Source organism: Ovis canadensis, chromosome 25 (assembly GCF_042477335.2).
Source record: "Ovis canadensis isolate MfBH-ARS-UI-01 breed Bighorn chromosome 25, ARS-UI_OviCan_v2, whole genome shotgun sequence".
NCBI classification, from domain to species: Eukaryota; Metazoa; Chordata; class Mammalia; order Artiodactyla; family Bovidae; genus Ovis; species Ovis canadensis.
This window is the reverse complement of record NC_091269.1, coordinates 50,338,132-50,358,459: the sequence shown is the minus strand read 5'-3', so window position 1 is coordinate 50,358,459 and position 20,328 is coordinate 50,338,132. Positions and strand designations below refer to the sequence as shown.

Here is a 20,328-nt window from a genome sequence, read left to right as displayed (position 1 = left end):
ACATCTTTTGTAACAGGATCTGTGGGGATTTCCAAGGAGAAATCACTGTCTGTACCTTAGAATTGTGCTTACCTCAAGTCACAGCAGATTGAAGGCAAACATTAGATTCCAAGAGCATATTTCTGTTGTTAGTTCCTTCTATACCTTTCTTTTCCTGTCTGCTTCTAACCCACAGATTAGAAAGCATCTTGTTTCACGATTCTAGACTCACTTCTAATCCTTTTCCGTCTAGTTCACCACTTTATCTGTTGTGGATCATTCCAGCAGCTCATGAGATTTTGGTTCCTATTGTTTCATACATTTGTTTAATCAGCATTTACTGAAAGCGTACTCTTTGCACTTTGAAAAATGCCAGAGAGACAAAGCATATGTCCTACACTGAAGAATCCCAGTCTGAGGACAGAGAGACAAGTAAACACCTATGACCACACCCCACCCACTGTGTTTACTCACCTTGATTTGCTCTTCCTCCTGGACCCCAACAGAGGTTATACCCTGACTTTCACCAGTTTTATGTGGCAGGAACTAACAAAAAACTGTCATTTTAAACAGGGAAAGATGTAGTTCTGTTTCCAGTGTAAATTGTAAATTACTCAAGATTTGTAGAACCAGAGATCAAATTGCCAACATTTGTTGGATCATGGAGAAAGCAAGGGAGTTCCAGAAAAACATCTGCGTTTGCTTTATTGACTATACTTAAGCGTGTGGCTATGTGGATCACAACAAACTGTGGAAAATTCTTAAAGAGATGGGGGTATCAGACCATCTTACCTGTCTCCTGAGAAACCTGTATGCAAGTCAAGAAGCAACAGTTAGAACTGAACATGGAACAATGGACTGCTTCAAAATTGAGAAAGGAATACGTCAAGGCTCTATATTGTCACTCTACTTATTTAACATCTATGCAGAGTACATCATGCAAAATGCCAGGCTGGATGAATCATAAGCTGGAATCAAAATTTCCAGGAAAAATATCACAATTTTATATACGCAGATGATACCATTCTAACCGCAGAAAGCAAAGAGGCATTAAAGACCCTCTTCATGAGGGTGAAAAAAGAGAGTTAAAAAGTTGGCTTAAAACTCAGCATTCAAAAAACTAAGATCATGGCGTCCCGTTCCATCACTTCATGGCAAATAGAAGGGAGAAAAGTGGAAGCAGTGATATTTTATTTTCTTGAACTCCAAAATCACTGCGGACAAGTCACTGCAGCCTTGAAATTAAAAGATACTTGCTCCTTAGAAGGAAAGCTATGACAAACCTAGACAGCATATTAAAAAGCAGAGACATTACTTTGTGACAAAGGTCCCTATAGTCAAAGCTGTGGCTTTTCCAGTAGTCATGTACAGATGTGAGAGTTGGGATCGTCATGAAGACTGAATGCCAGAGTATTGATACTTTCGTATTGTGTGCTGAAGAAGACTCTTGAGAGTCCCTTGGCCTGCAAAGAGATCAAATCAGTCAATCCTAAGGGAAATGAACCCTAAGTATTCATTGGCAGGACTATTACTGAAGCTGAACCGCCAACTCTTTGGCCACGTGATGCAAAGAGCCAACTTATGGGAAAAGACCCTGATGCTGGGAAAGATTGAAGGCAAAAGAAGAGGCAGCAGATGATGAGGTGGTTAGATAGCATCACTGACTCAATAAATATGAATTTGAGAAAATTCCAGGAGACAGGAGAGGACAGAGGAGCCTGGCATGCTGCAGTTCATGGGGCCGCAAAGTCAGACATGACTGAGCGACTGAACAACTACATTGTCTACAGGGGACAGACAGCAACAGACAGTTAGAAAGAGGAGGTCCGGGGCCTTAGGGAGTGATGGGGACTATGGCACATTGGAGAGCACATGTCCTGTCCAGAGGGGTAAGTGCTTTGAAAGTCCAGTCCCTTTTAGCCGTATGGAATGCAGCTCTAATATGGCCAGATCTGATTTTCAAGGAAAACTGAAAGCTAGCTTTTATATGAAGTCACTTATTGGTATCTAATTCTGGTGTTTTGTTTGCCATTGTTATTGTTTTTTAAACGCTGTACTGACCAAACAGCATATGTCTGCATTTTGTGCTTTTGGCAACCACTTCATTTTCTCTGCTTTATTAAGAAGCAATTGTGTAGCACACTGCACTGAGACTCGATTTCCACTTTTGACATTTCTACATGAAAGTTGTTTAATCTTGAACAAGTTGCTTGATTTCTGCTTTTGGCTTTTCTTCTTAAATGCCACTTGACCCTGAACAAGTTGCTTTTCCCTCTTTGAACTTCAGTTTGTCCTCTGTGTGAGAAGGGCAGGGCCAGTCAATCTTGAAGTGCCTGAGTCTGAAAAATCTATGGTTGTGACACTGCATTTGCACACACACCTCTTTTTATTTTGCTTGTCTTTATTGCCATTTGCAGACCCTGCATTTTTTTTTTAACGAATTGAAGGTCTGTGGCAAGCCTATTCAAGCAAGTCTATCTGTTTTTCCAGTAGTACTTGCTCATTTTATCTCTCTGTGTCACATTTTTCTAATCCTCACAATATTTCAAACATTTTCATTATTATTATATTTGTTATAATGATCTGTGATTAGTGATCTTTGATGTCACTCTTGAAATTGTTTTGTTTTTTTGACAATGGATTTTTTTTTAATTACAGTATGTTCATTATGTTTTAGACACAATGCTATTATTGTGCACTTAATAGACATGGTATAGTGTAAACATAACTTTCTCATTCACTGGGAAACAAAAAATTTCATGTGACTTGCTCTATTGTGATATTGCTTTATTGAGGTGGCTTGGAACCAAGCACACAGAAGCCAGGATCTCCCTGTGATCACTTTGTTTGTATCACTTAGTCCCTGCCTTCTTAGTCCCTTTGGCCAGTGAACAAAGGCTTATTTTAAGTCCAAGAGTTCTTGAAAGAGGCCTCTCTACGGCCACATAGAATCATTTTAGATATGGATTTGAAAGTTACAAAAGAAGACTCTGATCTGCTGGTCCGCCCTGGGCTAGGTGAGGAATATGTACAAAGCCATGTAGATTTTAATGACTTTTCTCAGTTATAAAGCGGCTTTCTTTTTATATAGAGTTGGAAAGTGGTATTATAATAGCTAGGCAGACATGATTCACCCTAACTATGAACTGTTTCTTCCCTTCTCACCAATACAATCAGGTCATTAAAGCAATTAAGGTCCTTGATTCCAAGAAGCATCAGAATCCCAAATGGGAGTGGCTATGGCTCGAAGGATTTCAGCAAATCAGCCTCCTCCAGTTTGGCTCTGGGTTGCTATTTACATTAAAAAGTGGTTACTTAATCTGGTAATTTATTTCAACAAATATTGCATAAGCCATCTGATATTTTAAACAATTGAGGCTCCAGAGGTAACAGCCCCATACACAGTGTGTGTCGGTGTGATGCTCTATCAAACACGACTTAGGAAGAGCGCTTTTCCAGCTGTAGTTGGATATGTGGGTTGGTGTTTCAGCAATCTGCATGATCAGCACAGAGCCCAGGCCATTCGAGTCTGTTGGCAGGAATCAGGAAACCCGCAAATCACTGGGAGAGTCCCAAAGTGCCTGGATGCAAGTGGTCCTCTGAAATCTGACTGTTGAAAGCAGTATGGGGGACCATGGCTTCCTAGGCAGGAATGAACAGCTCTCTTGTTCCCACTAGAGAGCCGGAGGCCTTCCCCAGCACGTTACCTGCAAGCAACGCCTCCACAGGTTCAGTGCATCTGATGGTGTCACTTTTCTGTGTAGAACCAACCCAGAATCTGCCAGTCCACTTGGAAGAAGCTGCAGATTCCTAGCTGTGGCCGGCAAAGTCTTCGCGACCTTGTCCCCGCCTCTCTCCCTGACCTGGTTGCTGTCACTTCTCTTTGTCACTGCCACTCTTTACTCAGCTGCAGCCTCACTGGCCGTAATGCTGGTCCTTAAACACTGTGACTCCCTTTTACCTCAGGGCCTTTGCACTTGCCGTCTCCACTCCCTAGAAAGCTCTCTGCCCAGATCCCCTCACTGCCTGCCCCTGATCACCGTGCTCCAGCGCTCTGTGCTATTGTTTTACTTTTTCAGAAAGGACCCCCTGGACCATCACAGATAGCACACCTCCCTAGTTACTCTTTAACCTCTTCAGTTCAGTTCAGTTCAGTTCAGTCGCTCAGTCGTGTCCGACTCTTTGCAACCCCATGAATCGCAGCACACCAGGCCTCCCTGTCCATCACCATCTCCCGGAGTTCACTCAGACTCACGTCCATCAAGTCGGTGATGCCATCCAGCCATCTCATCCTCTGTCGTCCCGTTCTCCTCCTGCCCCCAATCCCTCCCAGCATCAGAGTCTTTTCCACTGAGTCAACTCTTCACATGAGGTAGCTAAAGTATTGGAGTTTCAGCTTTAGCATCATTCCTTCCAAAGAACACCCAGGGCTGATCTCCTTTAGAATGGACTGCTTGCAGTCCAAGGAACTCTCAAGAGTCTTCTCCAACACAGTTCAAAAGTATCATCAATTCTTTGGTGCTCAGCCTTCTTCACAGTCCAACTCTCGCATCCATACATGACCACAGGAAAAACCATAGCCTTGACTAGACAGACCTTTGCTGGCAAAGTAATGTCTCTGCTTTAACCTCTTAGGTGTTTTATTTTCTGCACAGTATTTGTCCTTATCTGGAAAGGTTTCATGTATTCACTGGTATATTTGCTCATTGCCTGTCTACCCTAGTATAAAATAGGCTTCACTGGGGACAAAGATGTTGTATATCCTGCCAGGTATGAGCTGGGGACTTAGGGCAAGTTACATGGGCTTTCTGAGCCTTAGTTTCATCACTTGTAAAATAGAACCATCAGTGTGTGCTTAGTTGCTCAGTCGTGTCTGACTCTTTGAGACCCCATGGACTGTAGCCCACCAGATTCCTCTGTCCATGGGGATTCTCCAGGCAAGAATACTGGAGTGGGTTGCCATGTCCTCCTCCACGGGATCTTTCCAACCCAGGGATCGAACCCAGGTCTCCCACATTGCAGGCAGATTCTTTACCATCTGAGCTACTAGGGAAGCCCAGAAACACCAATGGAAGTCTGAATAACTGGGGTCATATCTCCCTCTTAGGGATATTATGGGGATGAAATGAGAACACCAAGAGCCTGACCTGTGACCCAGCACCTCCTCCGCATCACAATGCTAAAGCTGAATAACCATCAACTCATTTCTCAATCCGTCAGTCAACCAATGTTTTTCTATCTAAAAGTCCTTAAAGCATGAGTGATAATGCCCATTTAAGAAACCTGTGATACGTAATGTATATAATTCTTTGTTAGTTTATGTGAGCTTTTATTTCTACGAGTTTATAAATATATATTTTCACTGTGTTAGGTTATTTACATCTTTGTACCTACAAAATAATGTTCGTTGATCTACCTTGAAGTATTCTTCAAAAAGTCATTTTGAATGCAAATACTATACTGTATGCTATTTTATCTTTGCCTTTTTATTGGACATTTAGGTTACTTTCAGTTTTTTTTTATTTACTGTGTATTAGTACTTCCATGAGCATCTTTATGCATAAGTATTTTACTGAACTTTTTTTTTTTCTGTTCTCTTAGAACTGAACATGAGTAAGCAGAACTCATTTCTTGAGTTTTCTGTAGCAGGTTCAATGTACAGTACTGTGGGGAATTCCAAACAAGTCCCTAACTCTTAAAGAAGTTACACTTGTTGAGGAGATAAAGTTCAGACCATGAAACAGTAGGAGGCAACCACAGCCGGGATAAAATCAATGAAGGGCTAAACGACGTGGTTGCACACAAGGTGCTGGAGGTGTTCTGAGACAGAAAATCAGAGCATGGCAGTAGTCTGAGAAGGCCTACACGGAAGGTCCAGTTTGACTTGGGCCTGGAGATTGGGTTGGGAGCAGAGGAGGCTTTCTGCGGTAGGAACCGTGTGGGTGAAGACCTGGAGGCAGGAGCCAGCCGGCCTCCGTGCAGTCTGGGCTGCAGGTAGAAACGCCCGGCAGATGCAGTGAGAGAGCTTGGATGGAGCCAGGAGTCGCGGTCCCGTCATCATGTGCTGGGCACTTACACGGAGGCTAAGGGTTATTACCATCATTTCAAGCGCGCAGGGGTCTGCTCGGAACAACAATATGAGCCATTTGTACAAAAGACCGAAATGGAATCCAAATAACAGGTCCAGCTCCTCCAAATACCTCCCTCCCTCTGCAGTTAACATTTTACTACCCGACCGAGTAACTAATGAATCTGGCCCAGCATAAATCCCCAGACAGAAATCCCTGCTTGGGGTGTGTGTCTAGACATCCAGACCTGAGTGCAATTTGCACTTTGAACATTCAGCACCTTATCACTTGTGAGAAATCAAGTTTAATGGGGAGGATGCGGAGGTGTGGCTCCTAGCCCCCTCCCTCTGGCACACAGACTGTCGAATAGGGGTCCCTTGGATAATGACCGCATCAGGAGATGGAAAGGTCGTAACAGTGTTTGTTGTGTGGCTCTGGTCATTTGGAACCACTGACTGGGAAGCACTTTCTGTCTCATTGCAGGCTGTGTTTTGTGAAGCTCAAGCTTCTCATGATAGCCATTGAGTACAAGTCTGCCAATCGAGAGAGCCGGTAAGTTCGCCATGACCCAGCGCCCAGCTGACATTCATGATGGTGAGCATGCAGGCGGGGAACATTCAGTTCACTTCTTTCTTAACGTGTTATTTATTTGTTTGGAATCCTAATGCAACACTTCTCTGACTTGAAGTCACATTTCAAGGTGTATTTAACTATACCCTGCCACTTCTATCCCAGAGACACCTGGCATCCCAAACCCCACTGGAGAGACTGCCTCTCCAGGGGAAAGGAATGAGGCATCCAGATCTCCACCTGATCACACCAACTTACACTTTTCACCCTCTAAATATAAAATGAGGGACAGACTCTGTCCTTAAACCTGTGTTTACTGCTGTGAGCAAAAAGCAGATGGACTCTGGCCTCCTTCAAAGCAGGCATGGGGCAGAGCCGTGATGGGAGATCACAGCTCTCTTGGAGCCAAATTACAAGCAGCCTATTGTGTACCATATGTGTTTCTCCTGGTGCAACTGAAATCCAGGTGGCAGAATATCAGCTTCATGTAAATTAGCCCAGAGAACAGGGCTTGGAGGCAGGAGCCCTCTTTATTTATTTATTTTGTACTTAATTATGTGCAAATCAGACTGATGAGGGACCGGGTCTGGTCAAAATAGATAACACTCCAGTCAATATATGAGTTTGTGCTGGAAGGAGGAAGCATTGCCATTAACAAGGAATTTTTGTTGGAGTACTGGATGCATTACAGATAAAAGAAAGATGACTTTTTGCTCCTCAATTCTTTTTTTTTTTTTTGCTCTTCAATTCTTATCAATAGCTTTAGAAGAAGGAGAGCTTACTGAGAAGTGCTCAGGCTTATGTCCCTTGAACTGACATCCATGTTAAAAAGTTTACCTGTAGGTGTCTATGGGAATGGTGGAAATATCCTCCAACATATGCCTTATTAACTGACTGCAGGGCAAGACTAGAAGGTTCCTGCTATCATCATTCAAGAAGTTTCCATTTTCTGAGTGCATGACTCAATAAAGCCAGACTTTCAAATATGTAGCCCGTGTCTCTATGAGCCAAACACAAGCAAACAAACAAACAAAATCAAACACTGGATTGTAAGCCAGTCAATCCAATGTTCTCTGTTACCTTAACCACAAGATCAGATTGCTCACAAAGTCAATCTGATCACATATTAACTAGTATTGAATATCCAAATCCACCAAAAGGAAGACAAAATGGTAGATTTGGTGACCACATGGTAGACCGTAGTCTTAGCAGTTGACAACTATTTATGTGGATAAACGTTTTTCTTCTCTGTGCTGCCAAAGTGAAGAATATTATTTGCAAAACACCCGAGAGTTCTTGGCTATTTGCTGTTCAACAGATAAAGTGGATGTTTCTGGGATTGTTGCATGCCCATGTTGTTGCCAATATACCCCTGTACCTGTGTAGAGGAAAATGTGTATCCTGGGTTTCTGCAAATGATATTCTCATGTTGCCAAGTTAGTAAATCTTTGTATAATTTAGTGCTCTCTATCACTTCTGTGCCTCTCTAAGGGAAAAAATGTCATCATGTGGGTGGAAGAGTGTTTCTCAGCCATTCTGGAATAATTCCATGGCAGGAGACTGCACCCTGTACCTTAACCAGCCATCTCCCACCTGCCACTTCTTGGTCGCAAAGGAGGGAGAGAGAAAGACTGTTAAAGGTTTCAATGTGAATCTGCTGTCACCGTTCTAAGAAAAATAACTCAGTGCTCTCCCTGAAGGCACAATCTTTTATTTGATAGATGCTCCAACAAAGCCATATTTGTACATACAGAAAGCTTTTAGAATTTCCTTTTTCAGAAGAGGGAGAAAAGAACCAATAAGACTTGGGTTTAGCTTTCTGTCTATAGCTGCCAGCTTTAATCTTCAAACATGGCTTGGTCTCAGTGTGGAAGCACATTGGTTCTTGTGGAAAAAGGTGTGTTGGAGGGAATGTGGATCATGCCTCCAAGAAAACACAGGACTCAAACACAATATTCGTGTTAAAAAGAACTGAGCTGCTGACCCTTCCTGAGATAATCATTTTGATTTTGTTCTTCATTTAAAAATGTCCCATTTGCCTTCCTCTCCCATTTCCTAAGTGACTGGGTGCTAAAATTCAGAGGGCCGCCCCCCTTCTTTTTTTCCACCCCTGCCCCATGCCTCTGACCTGTGTGAACTGCCTCCTTTGTTGCTGTTTCACCCCCATGATATTGTTCCCATGCTTTGCCAGAAAACCTTGTTTTCACATGCATCCTTCACATAACTTGAAACAAAGGTTTTATTCCTTCTTTCCTTCTGGTGTCAGTCAATTAATTATCCAATTGTTTGATTTTCAATTCTTTTCTTGTCGTTTTGCAGAAGCCGAAAGCGGTATGCTCTCTTCGTTAACTTTCCTCCCAACTTCCACCCTCCGTCTTCACGTCTAACCACAGGACTAACCCTTTGCCAAGAATTCAGGAAGATAGAGATTATATATATGTGTATACATATATATAATCTCATTCCCTTGTCTAGCCCCGTATATACATATATTATATATATGTGTGTATATATGTGTTTTTATATACAAACCTCTCTCCAACCAGAGTCCATAAAAACTGGAAGTAGCATATTGCTTTTCTTGTTTGATTTGGCGATTCTTTTGGATCATGCACTAACTTCTTTGCAGGAAACCTACACAAAACAAGGCCCAACCCTGTTTTCAGTCATGGCACCAGCGATGGGAACAAACGCTAGTAGAGCTGATAAAGCAGAACTGGTCTCTCCAGCCCTTGGTGTCTGTTTCTGTCCTGTCCTGATGTGTTTTGGTGCCGTTTGTCTGCATACCACATCCACGTTCCTGGTGACCTCCTCTGCCCTGTGTCCGGTTTCCAGTTTGTAGAGACAAATCTGTGTCCTTTTATCCACAAAACAGAGACCAAGCCCTTATGCTTAACTCTCTTTCCGTATGCTAATTCTGATGATAACATTTGATGTACCTTCTCCCTGGGCCAGTACTCAGTACAGACTTAGAATGCTGCTACTCAATTGCTAGGTCATCGCATTTGGTTTACTGAATGAGTACTGTTTATTGAGATGAACTCATGTTTCTCTTTCTTCCCAATGTGTTTGGGCATATTTCTCAATGTGAAGTATCTCAGTTTTCACCACGTGACCTCACCCTGTTTTGCTGCTTTTTATGTTGCATGAAGCACGACAAAATCCTCATCGATAGATTTTTTTTTTTCCCCTCCAACTTTTTGGGCTTATATTTGCAGTGTTGTTTTCTCCAAGACAGTATTGTTGAAAACATACTATTGAGATGCCTCCTTGTTCATCTTCTCTAGAGTTGTTTTGTTCTGTGGTTGTAATCACTGTTATGTGTTTTTGTTTGTAATTGTGTGTGTGTGTGTGTCTATCTATCTGAAACTCTTTCCAAAATCAGATTCTTCAGTGATTCTCTTGAGTAGAGGTGGCTTCCTGTCAGTTTGGTATTATTGATATGATCCAACTGCAAGAAGTTACTGCAACACTTTGCATCTTCAAAGGCCCACAGTGGTTGCACCTAAGCTGTTGGCTTTTGGCCTTTGAGTCCTTTTATCTCGTGGTGAGGCATGTTGTGATATAGGCATGGCTTGTCCTGAAGTGTATCAGAAAGTGACACGGTTTGCTCCCAGAACCAGATATCCAGCATGGTCCTTCCCAAACGAACTCTCTTTCCCATCCCATAAGGCTACTCGTTTCCTTATGTGCAAAATAGATTTTAAAATGACATTTCTAAAATTACTGAGATGGATTCAGGCTAAACAAGTCCTTGCCCCTGTCATTGGCAGACCACAGAGGTGGTCATTTGAGTGTGATCAACTGGGAGCAATCTTTATTATGCTGTCTCTGTGTAAGTGAATTGGGCTCAAACATACTGAAGCATGGAATACCCACCGTGCCCTTACATACATTTCATAGGAAAAGTGTGTGTGCCTAGTTGTGTGGGACTCTAGCAGAATTTATTTTAAACCCAAGAAGAAATGAAAAGTTCCAGAAAGTCAATAAGATTTGTGGTTTGGGGTTTCTTTAGGCTGTGCCTGAACATAGCCCATAAACTGCAGGGCAACCACTGGTCAAACAAAGTCCCACCCAGTAGCAATCTCTGTGACCTTGTGTGGTCAGAAAGACCACCCCCCAGTGGCACGATTCATCTGGGCACAGCGTGAACTAAAGAGCTACATGTCTTTATCTTTTTGCCCTAGTTCATGAAGTCCCATTAGCTTGCTAGACACAGATATAATTACCATGTTATCAAGTACAAACTGTTTTCTCATGTGAGTGATATATTTTGTAATTGCTCAGGGAATGGTACGCTACACCTATCAAAATTGAGGGGAGGGAGGAGAGAAATACACACCTGTCATATTTATCCATAATGGATAAAAAGTTCGCTTTAAAAAAATGTGTTTCAGTTGAATGACTAATCCTTGGTTGTCTCTGAAAATAGTGACCAAGTAAAGTTTATGATGACTGAAGAAGGGATAACTAGATGCTTCCCAGTTGTTATGCGTTAAGTGGTGGAGAAAGGGAACAAATCATTTTGCTGTTGCTGCTGCTGAGTCGCTTCAGTCGTGTCTGACTCTGTGCGACCACATAGACAGCAGCCCTCCAGGCTCCCCCGTCCCTGGGATTCTCCAGGCAAGAACACTGGAGTGGGTTGCCGTTTCCTTCTCCAATGCATGAAAGTGAAAAGTGAAAGTGAAGTCGCTCAGTCGTGTCCGACTCTTAGCGATCCCATGGACTAGAGCCTGCCAGGCTCCTCCATCCATGGGATTTTCCAGGCAACAGTACTGGAGTGGGGTGCCATTGCCTTCTCCGAATCATTTTGCTATCAAGCAACAAATCCCCAGGAGTGTGGTCACTCCTTTGGTAGGCCCAACTGGTGAGAATTGCACCTTGGTCTTTGGAAGAACATCTGTGACTACTTTTCTCTCTATTAGAGAAGGAAAGAGACACTTCTGTAACTGAGGCCACTGCTTATGGTTTTCACTCATTCAAGAGAGTTGAAATGTGCCTGTTGCAGGCAGGGCTTTAAGCTGATTACTATGAGAAACTTGCTTATAAAAGTAAATAAAATACGATTATGGTTTTCAGTCTTTTATTTAATTATGGTTTCCCTACAGAAAATAAATATTTGCTCCATAGGGTGTATAAGGAACTAAAAAATAAGTCTAAATACAAAACTAGGAAAAAGAGAGGGAGAGTAAGAATCCTTGGGGAAGAGGTCACACCAACCCTTTGCCTCCAGCTGTTACTGAATGTTTTCAGTTGAAATTAACAAGGTCATAGAAGAAAAACAGGATCATTTATAGTTCCTTGAATTAAGAAAAAATCCACCCCTGCCAAGAAGATGTCCCTATTGGAATTCTGCTAAGTGGTATTTAGGCTTTTTTTTCTTAGAGATTTCCTTGATTCTTCACGAGACACATCTTGACGTTTATCTCTGATAAGCTGGTGAATTAGACAAAATTGGAGCAAAAGCCTGTTTTAAAGTGAGGCACGAGGAGGGAGACTTTTGGCAGCCATAAAAGCCAAACAAACTTAACGTCGTTTGAGATCAAAGATCTTTGGAAAGATTTACATATTCCCATTAGAAGGTCAATAGCGTATTCTAAGGGTAGCAAGCATTTGGCAGCAAAAAGAGTTACTTCTGTCTAGGATCCTTATCTTTTTATGGTTTCAAAGAAAGGAGGATTTAATGGATTTAAACGTTCTAGATTTGGAATGTGGATAGAAGACTCACTGTCTAAAATATCAAAAAGAGTAATAGATTTCCTTAAAGAGACTTTGAAACTTTGTACCCTTACACAGGAACTATTATATGCAATGGTCCCCTGAAATCAGGGGCACATGCTTCTTTACCAGACCCTTAAATCTGTCAGTGGAATGCAGCACAACAAACTTCTTTGTGTATCTAGATTTCTTTCCTTCGTTATTCTCAAGAGCTGAGCTCAGTCTTTTGATTCCCACCCAGAAGGGTGCCCTAGCCTGAGCAGGATACTACAAATGATGCAGCCTTGGCTCTCACGCAGAGATGATGTGAAGCCTCTCCTCCTGTCCAAAAGAGAACAAGGGGGCATCCTAGAATCGCACGGTCAGTGATGCCCATGGAGGTGCTTACAGTGCCTTACACAGTCAGCCATGAGGTTTAAGGAACAGGGAGATACTCCACTGTGCAGCCAAAAGCTGGTCCAGACAAGCCCATCTCCAGATATGGTATGGGGATAAAAATGCTTTGGATATCTCAGTCAGTACAGAGGTCTTCCAGTACCAGTAAGATGCCTCCTAGGTAGTTTATTAGCACCAAAGATCAAACGGAGAGCAGTGATGCTCTGAGAGATTGTCTGCATCTTGTCTAGTTGTTGTCATTACCTTGCTTACTAATAATAGTGACCATGTATTAAGGACCTGCTTTGTGACCCCTCACTCAGGACATAATATGTATGGTATGTACTTTAATTCTGTTTGTGACACTATAAGCTAGCAATTATTCCCCCCATTTTACAGATGAGGAGAGTGAGGTTTATCAGCAGGTCCATGCCCAAGGCCAGGACCTGACCTCAGCTGTCCGACACACACACCTGTTCACTTAACCCGCACAGGCATCGAAACTGAGATTTGAACACTAATGTACCTGACATCAGGGCCCAAAAGCTTTCCTCTCTGCCGCACTGACTTGACTAAAGCAAGCTTGAAGGCTGTAATAAATTATCTCAACCCGCTGTCTTCAGAATGACAGTCCCAAATCCTCACTGTACACCAATTCTTATTCACTGTTGCTAAAGAACAAAGGAAATGAAAAGAAACTTTCCATTGATAGGAACCATGACACAATGGGCTTGATCACTGGAGTGCAATTAATGAAGCATATGATGCAAAAAAAAAAAAAAAGAAACAGGTTTTGTGTGAGGCTTGTTTTGCTCCTATGTGTCACCTAGACATTGATGAGTGTCAAATTTCCTCTTTTGAATTGCATTGTTAAAACTACGATAGGATTTCTTTTTCACTCAGAAGCTTTTACATCCTTATATGAATACACATCAAAATGTAGGCTTATTCAACTTCAAGAAATTAGTTCCTTTAAACTCCAGAATTTTCCTGTATATTCCTGAATATTATTCTGGAGTGTACATTTTCTTCTCCCTATAATAACTTTATCTAATTGTGGCCATGGTATTTTGGTATGAAGTTCTATGTTCCATTCTATGGGGCCAGCTAAAGTGATGATTTCATTAAAAGTGAAATACTCTTTTGGCTTTTTTTGCAGTAATAAATAAGAAAAGCTAATATACATTAGCTTTCTATGCATCATCTCCCTTAATCCTTTGAAAAAAGTAAAGCAGACTATGCTTATTTTCATCTTGTATGTGAGGAAGTTGAGTTGTAGGGAGGATTAGTAACTTGCCCAAAGTCAGGCAGTAACTGAATGGTGGGGTTGGAATTTGGACCCAATTTCTTATTGCCGAACTAGGGCACGGAAGAACTGCCATACAGCACAGTCATGAGGATAAGACAGTGTGCAAAATCCAGCCTTCTGCTTTTCTAAAACATCCCATTTAACTGACTTTGAAACAGGGACCCATTGAAACTGTCATAAGCTCTGACCCTCTTCCTCTATAATGGTGAAAAGTCAGAGGGCTGCTACACCAAGGTGAAGAGTAGTTGAAGGGTGTGTTCAGGAGGTGCCTGTACGGAGCTCCTGCCCCTTGCAAACTGCTTTAGTGTGACCTGCTGCTTCCTGACTGGTGACGAATCTCACTGGTGCCTATGGTTCTAGGGCAGAACACTCAAATCTTCATAGACACTTGCTACCATTTAGTGTTAATCACAGTGACCTCACAGGATCGGGTTCCTCCTGTCAGGCCTTGTTACTGGTAATAATCGATGCTTCTGTGACTGCAAACATTTTGCAATAATGATCTGCTCTGAGTTCTCCAAAGAGAGCAAAAGTTCACCTGGGTCCTTCCTGTCTTGCTACGGATGCCTTGCTGTGCTAGCCACGGCACTTTTCTGGAATGGTTTTACCAGCAGTAAAAGATGACGTCTTAAATGCCATCCTCCGTTTGGATTGTTTTAGACAGTGGAGGAGTTCCTTTAGCCTGATTCCAGACATCTATTACCATAAACACCAACTTTTCAGATCAAAAAATAACTCTGCTGCATTTACAATGCCTCAATTCTGTGTCCATTAAGCTCAAAGCCTCATCTCTGTCTCTGTGTAAAATAGTCTGTATTCTGCTTTTGATCTGAAGACAGTTAAGTTTGTTTGTTTCATCCATTTATTAGATTAGGATACATTTATCTCTTCTGTCAGTCCAAACACAGCTTGGTCAGCTAATCTCTTTATACCACTTTGAAATAGGACAGTGTATATTTAGGTTTATAAAACTTCCCCATGGGGGAAGTTTTTTTTAGGGATAATTTGCATTTGTTTTTTCTAATTACAAGTTGGCCCCAATCAGGTTATACTAGATACATACGTTATTCAAACACTCTCATACCTTTTTGTAAACAGCAGACTGGAATCATTAAGTATTTCCAACTGCTGGCATTTTTTGTTTTTTTCTCTCATTGTCAGGGTAGATGCAATTCTTTCTACCTAGGCTGCACATGGAATCCACTTCCAGGTCCGTATCAATGTTATGCAGATATTCCGCTTGCTTCTACATTGGTTACAGGCATCCCGTACCATTCCCTGCAGTAATATGTAGTGTGTATACATGTATGTTTCTGTATGCATATAGGGGTCCCATTAATACCCTGCCATCTAATGGAAGATCAGTGTAGCCATAGCTCTGTTAGACCAATAACACCATCAACAGTAATTTCCCAAACAATACATGATTAGGAACTTTGCCTCAAACCAGAAGCCCATGGCAATCCCATTGTACAAACTCAGCCCTAAAATCTGGATTTGCTTTGATATCTGCAACTGGGAGTGTGCCAGCCTGGGAACCTGGCAGCAGAACTTTATGATGGCATCATCCAATTAGATGTGTAGGGCCGTGGAGATCAGGCTCTAGACAAAATCTTTGGGGAAAGCATTAGACTAGTGGGCCCCCTATAAAGTTAACAGTATGGTGTAGCCTTTAAGGTTTTCTTCAGAACATGACCTCATAACTACATCTTTTTTGTTTGTTTTTGTTTCACTGAGCAGTATATTAATTAATCCTGGAAACCATCTTAAGATCCAAGAAGGTACTTTAGGATTTTTCATCGCAAGTGATGCCAAAGAAGTTAAAAGGTAAGAGTTTATTTTCACTTGCCTTCCTTTTTGGCTCAGCTGTACCTATCTCCGTGCACTGAGATATGCTTTCAATGTGTACTGGGCCCTAACCCCAGAAGTGCTTAACATGTCTGTTTCCATCAGATGGTGCTGAACCTTAGGAAAAAAGGATTGTGCTTTGACATGCTTCCATGGACTCCTCATCACACAATGAGTTCCATACCTTTGAATTAGAATAGTAACATTTTAGACCTAGGAGACCCTAGATACCTGGTCTTGCATTTTCCAAGTGAAGAAGCTGAGTCTCAGGGAGATTAAGCGATTGTTAACGATCACCCCAATTCCTGATGACCCAGGACAACATAGGACAATGGCCCCTCATCTAGTGCTCTTAACATTATCCAGGAAAATTTACTCGAGAAGTCTCCATTTTCTACTTTAAGTGTCAAATGGAATCTCAAAAAAGTTTGGATTAATTTCAGATGAAATGCCAAACTGGCTGTATTTCTATTGGTGGCCTTTCTAGATAAGTGGCTGACTTTGTCAGGTTTAATTCTTAAGCCTCTGTAGGTACAATCCAGGATTTCATTGGCCTCAATGTTTCATGACACTTTTGTTCATATTCTCAAACCTGTTTAAACAGCCCAGGAAATCATAGGACTTTCTGCAGAATACCATGGAGTATTATTATATTTGATTTTAGCCTTGAACTAGAAAAAATTTACTGATAGAAAAATGTGACTCAGAAGGTCAGAAAGGTCACTCAGCTCAAGGACAATGTCACATAAAATATCTTAAATAAATGATGAATTGTTCAGGTGTGTCATTTTTATATTAAGCCTATTGTCTTCACTGGGCTTCCCAGGGGCTCAGTGGCAAAGAATCTGCCTGCCAGTGCAGGAGACACAGGTTTGATCCCTGGATTGGGAAAATCTCCTGGAGGAGGAAATGGCAACCCACTCCAGTATTCTTGCCTAAAAGAGTCCCATGGACAGAGGAGCCTGGTGATCTACAGTCCATAGGGTCACAAAGAGTCAGAAACGACTTAGCCACTGAGCATAAGAATATTGTCTTCATCCAGTGAGCTCCTATTCAAAGTCAGGCTGGTGCTGGGTATTCTACAGTCTTTGTTGCTAGTCCTCAAAACAACCTGGTGAGGTTGGTCTTCTGAAACTCTTCAGGCTTCAGTTTCCTCATCTGTGAAATTGAGACAAATGATTTGTACATGGCCATGCAAAAGTTGTGACCAACCTAGATAGCGTATTCAAAAGCAGAGACATTACTTTGCCGACTAAGGTCCATCTAGTCAAGGCTATGGTTTTTCCTGTGGTCATGTATGGATGTGAGAGTTGGACTGTGAAGAAGGCTGAGCACTGAAGAATTGATGCTTTTGAACTGTGGTGTTGGAGAAGACACTTGAGAGTCCCTTGGACTGCAAGGAGATCCAACCAGTCCATTCTGAAGGGATTTCTTTGGAAGGAATGATGTTAAAGCTGAAACTCCAGGACTTTGGCCACCTCATGCGAAGAGTTGACTCATTGGAAAAGGCTCTGATGCTGGGAGGGATTGGGGGCAGGAGGAGAAGGGGACGACCGAGGATGAGATGGCTGGATGGTATCACTGACTCGATGGACTTGAGTCTGAGTGAACTCCGGGAGATGGTGATGGACAGGGAGGCCTGGCTTGCTGCGATTCATGGGGTCGCAAAGAGTTGGACACAACTGAGCAACTGAACTGAACTGATGCAGCATATAAGCAAGTGGCAGAGCCCAACTGGAACTGGTCTTTCCTTTTCTAAGGAAATTTTTGACCACAGTTGGAAACATTCGTGAATTTGTATGCAGAGTTCCACGTGCACCAGCTGTGTTCTAAGTTCCAGATACCAAACACTGATGAACTCATTTAATCCTCTCAACAGTGAGACAGGGAGCATTGCTACTGCCATTTAGATGTGAGGAAACTGAGGTACAGATTAATTAACTCGCCCAAAGCCACATGCCTACTGAGTCATAGGGCCAGGGTTTAAAACCAGTAAGTCCCATTCCAAAGCTTACATTCTTATTTGCCAAGAGGTGAATCTGCCATGTTGAGCCCAGACCTATGAGATTTGACAACTGACACTTATTTTCTTCCTCTTCATCCCCTCTTAAAAACTAGCCCTACTAGTTAGAAAAGCTTTTAGGGGGACTTCTCTGGAGGTTCAGTGATTAAGACTCCATGCTCCCAATGAAGGGGGCATGGGTTCAGTCCCAGGTTGGGGAACTAAGGTCCTGCATACCTTGTGGTACAGCCAAAAAAAAAAAAAAAAAAGAAGCTCAGGAAAAAAAAATGGGGTGTAGAAGCTAAAGAAAAAACTCCTTGAGACTGAGGTATCTAATGACTTAAATTTACTTCTGCAAATTGGGACAGGATTGTCATTATTCAGGTGAAAGAGGAAAACCTCCTTATCCAGTTCATAGAACCTCACCTTTTCTAGGAATACCCACCAAACTGGGGTCACCTGCAAGAGGAAAGCGAGGCTAAGTGGGACTGAAGCCCCTCCAGGTCTCCTGAGAGAGAAGGTTGATCCCTTGACCAGACACAAGACACAAAAGCTGGAGCATGCCTAGGGGACTGGGGGCACACAGTGTACCATTGATCACATGTACCTCCCAGATAGCAAATATAACATGAAGCTCCTATTTATGTAATTCTATTTCCTATTGCATCTCTCACTAATGAATGTCACAGATACCAGGCAGTCCAAAAAACAAATTACCTCCTGTGTTAGGGAGTACAATATGTCTCATTTCAGTGCTTTATGGTGTTCACAAATACATGCTGACACAATCAGCCTCAACACCAGCCTGTAATTTTCCGTGGTGTGTGATGTGTCAAGAGCAAATGCTGTCAGTTAGGGGATTGAAAACCACAGAAAGGACATAGGAGGTTTGCAGGAAACTAAACAAGTTTTCTAAAATGGAAAAGTAGATTATGATGATCTAGTATTGAGTTTGCACCCTCTGTTGCAAAAAAGGGTTGGGAAAAAGTTAATGGATTGTAGCTCCGAGAAACTTTCAGATGCAGTGCTTTAGGAAAAGAGGGGTGAAGCCCTCCAAGCATTATCTGACTCCTTCACTCATCAAACATCTGCAGGTCACTCGCTTTTGAGAACACTACTAGGTGCCAGGAAAGCAGTGGTGAACAGAGGGGAGGAGACACTGCTTTCATGGGCTCACATTCTAGGGAGGAGAGAATTGCAGTTTTGTTTGTTCATGATGCAAAGAATTAATGCAACTGTCACTGATTTAGATTGCGGGTAAGTGATGGCTCATGGAAGAGGCAAGAGAGTTCCAGAAAAACATCTACTTCTGCTTTATTGACTGTGCCAAAACCTTTGACTGTGTGGATCACAATAAAGTGTGGAAAATTCTTCAAGAGATGGGAATACCAGATCACCTGATCTGCCTCTTGACAAACCTATATGCAGGTCAGGAAGCAGCAGTTAGAACTGAACATGTAACAACAGACTGGTTCCAAATAGGAAAAGGAGTACGTCAAGGCTGTATATTGTCACCCTGCTTATCTAACTTCTATGCAGAGTACATCATGAGAAACGCTGGGCTGGAAGAAGCACAAGCTGGAATCAAGATTGCCGGGAGAAATATCAATAACCTCAGATATGCAGATGACACCACCCATATGGCAGAAAGTGAAGAGGAGCTAAAAAGCCTCTTGATGAAAGTGAAAGAGGAGAGTGAAAAGGTTGGCTTAAAGCTCAACATTCAGAAAACATAGATCATGGCATCTGGTCCCATCACTTCATGGGAAATAGATGGGGAAACAGTGGAAACAGTGTCAGACTTTATTTTGGGGGCTCCAAAATCACTGCAGATGGGGACTGCAGCCATGAAATTTTAAAAGACGCTTACTTCTCGGAAGGAAGTTATGACCAACTTAGGTAGCATATTAAAAAGCAGAGATATTACTTTGCCAACAAAGGTCTGTCTAGTCAAGGCTATGGTTTTTCCAGTGGTCATGTATGGATGTGAGAGTTGGACTGTGAAGAAAGCTGAGTGCTGAAGAATTGCTGCTTTTGAACTGTGGTGTTGGGGAAGACTCTTGGGAGTCCCTTGGACTTCAGGGAGATCCAATCAGTCCATCTTAAAGGAGATCAGTCCTGGGTGTTCATTGAAAGGACTGATGCTGAAGCTGAAACTCCAGTACTATGGCCACCTCATGTGAAGAGTTGACTCTGATGCTGGGAGGGATTGGGGGCAGGAGGAGAAGGGGACGACAGAGGTTGAGATGGCTGGATGGCATCACCAACTCGATGGACGTGAGTTTGAGTAAATTCCAGGAGTTGGTGATGGACAGGGAGGCCTGGCGTGGTGCAATTCATGGGGTCACAAAGAGTCGGACACGACTGAGCGACTGAACTGAACTAAAGTGATGGCTGCTCTGAGGGAGAGATATTTGAGCAGAGATGAAGGTGATGAAAAAGAATCCATTGAACAGGGA

At 42.4% G+C, this 20,328-nt stretch overlaps 1 protein-coding gene across 7 annotated transcripts in view; it reads left to right on the top strand.

Moving 5' to 3' along the window:
- The window catches only part of KCNMA1 (potassium calcium-activated channel subfamily M alpha 1), a 764,306-nt gene that overhangs the window by 598,109 nt on the left and 145,869 nt on the right, over window positions 1-20,328 (top strand). For all 7 annotated transcript variants that reach the window (XM_069572206.1, XM_069572205.1, XM_069572210.1 and 4 more), the window contains exons 16-17: window positions 6,531-6,599; window positions 15,760-15,846. In XM_069572206.1, coding sequence (XP_069428307.1) covers window positions 6,531-6,599; window positions 15,760-15,846 — 156 coding nt within the window. The remainder of the gene's footprint in view (window positions 1-6,530; window positions 6,600-15,759; window positions 15,847-20,328) is intronic.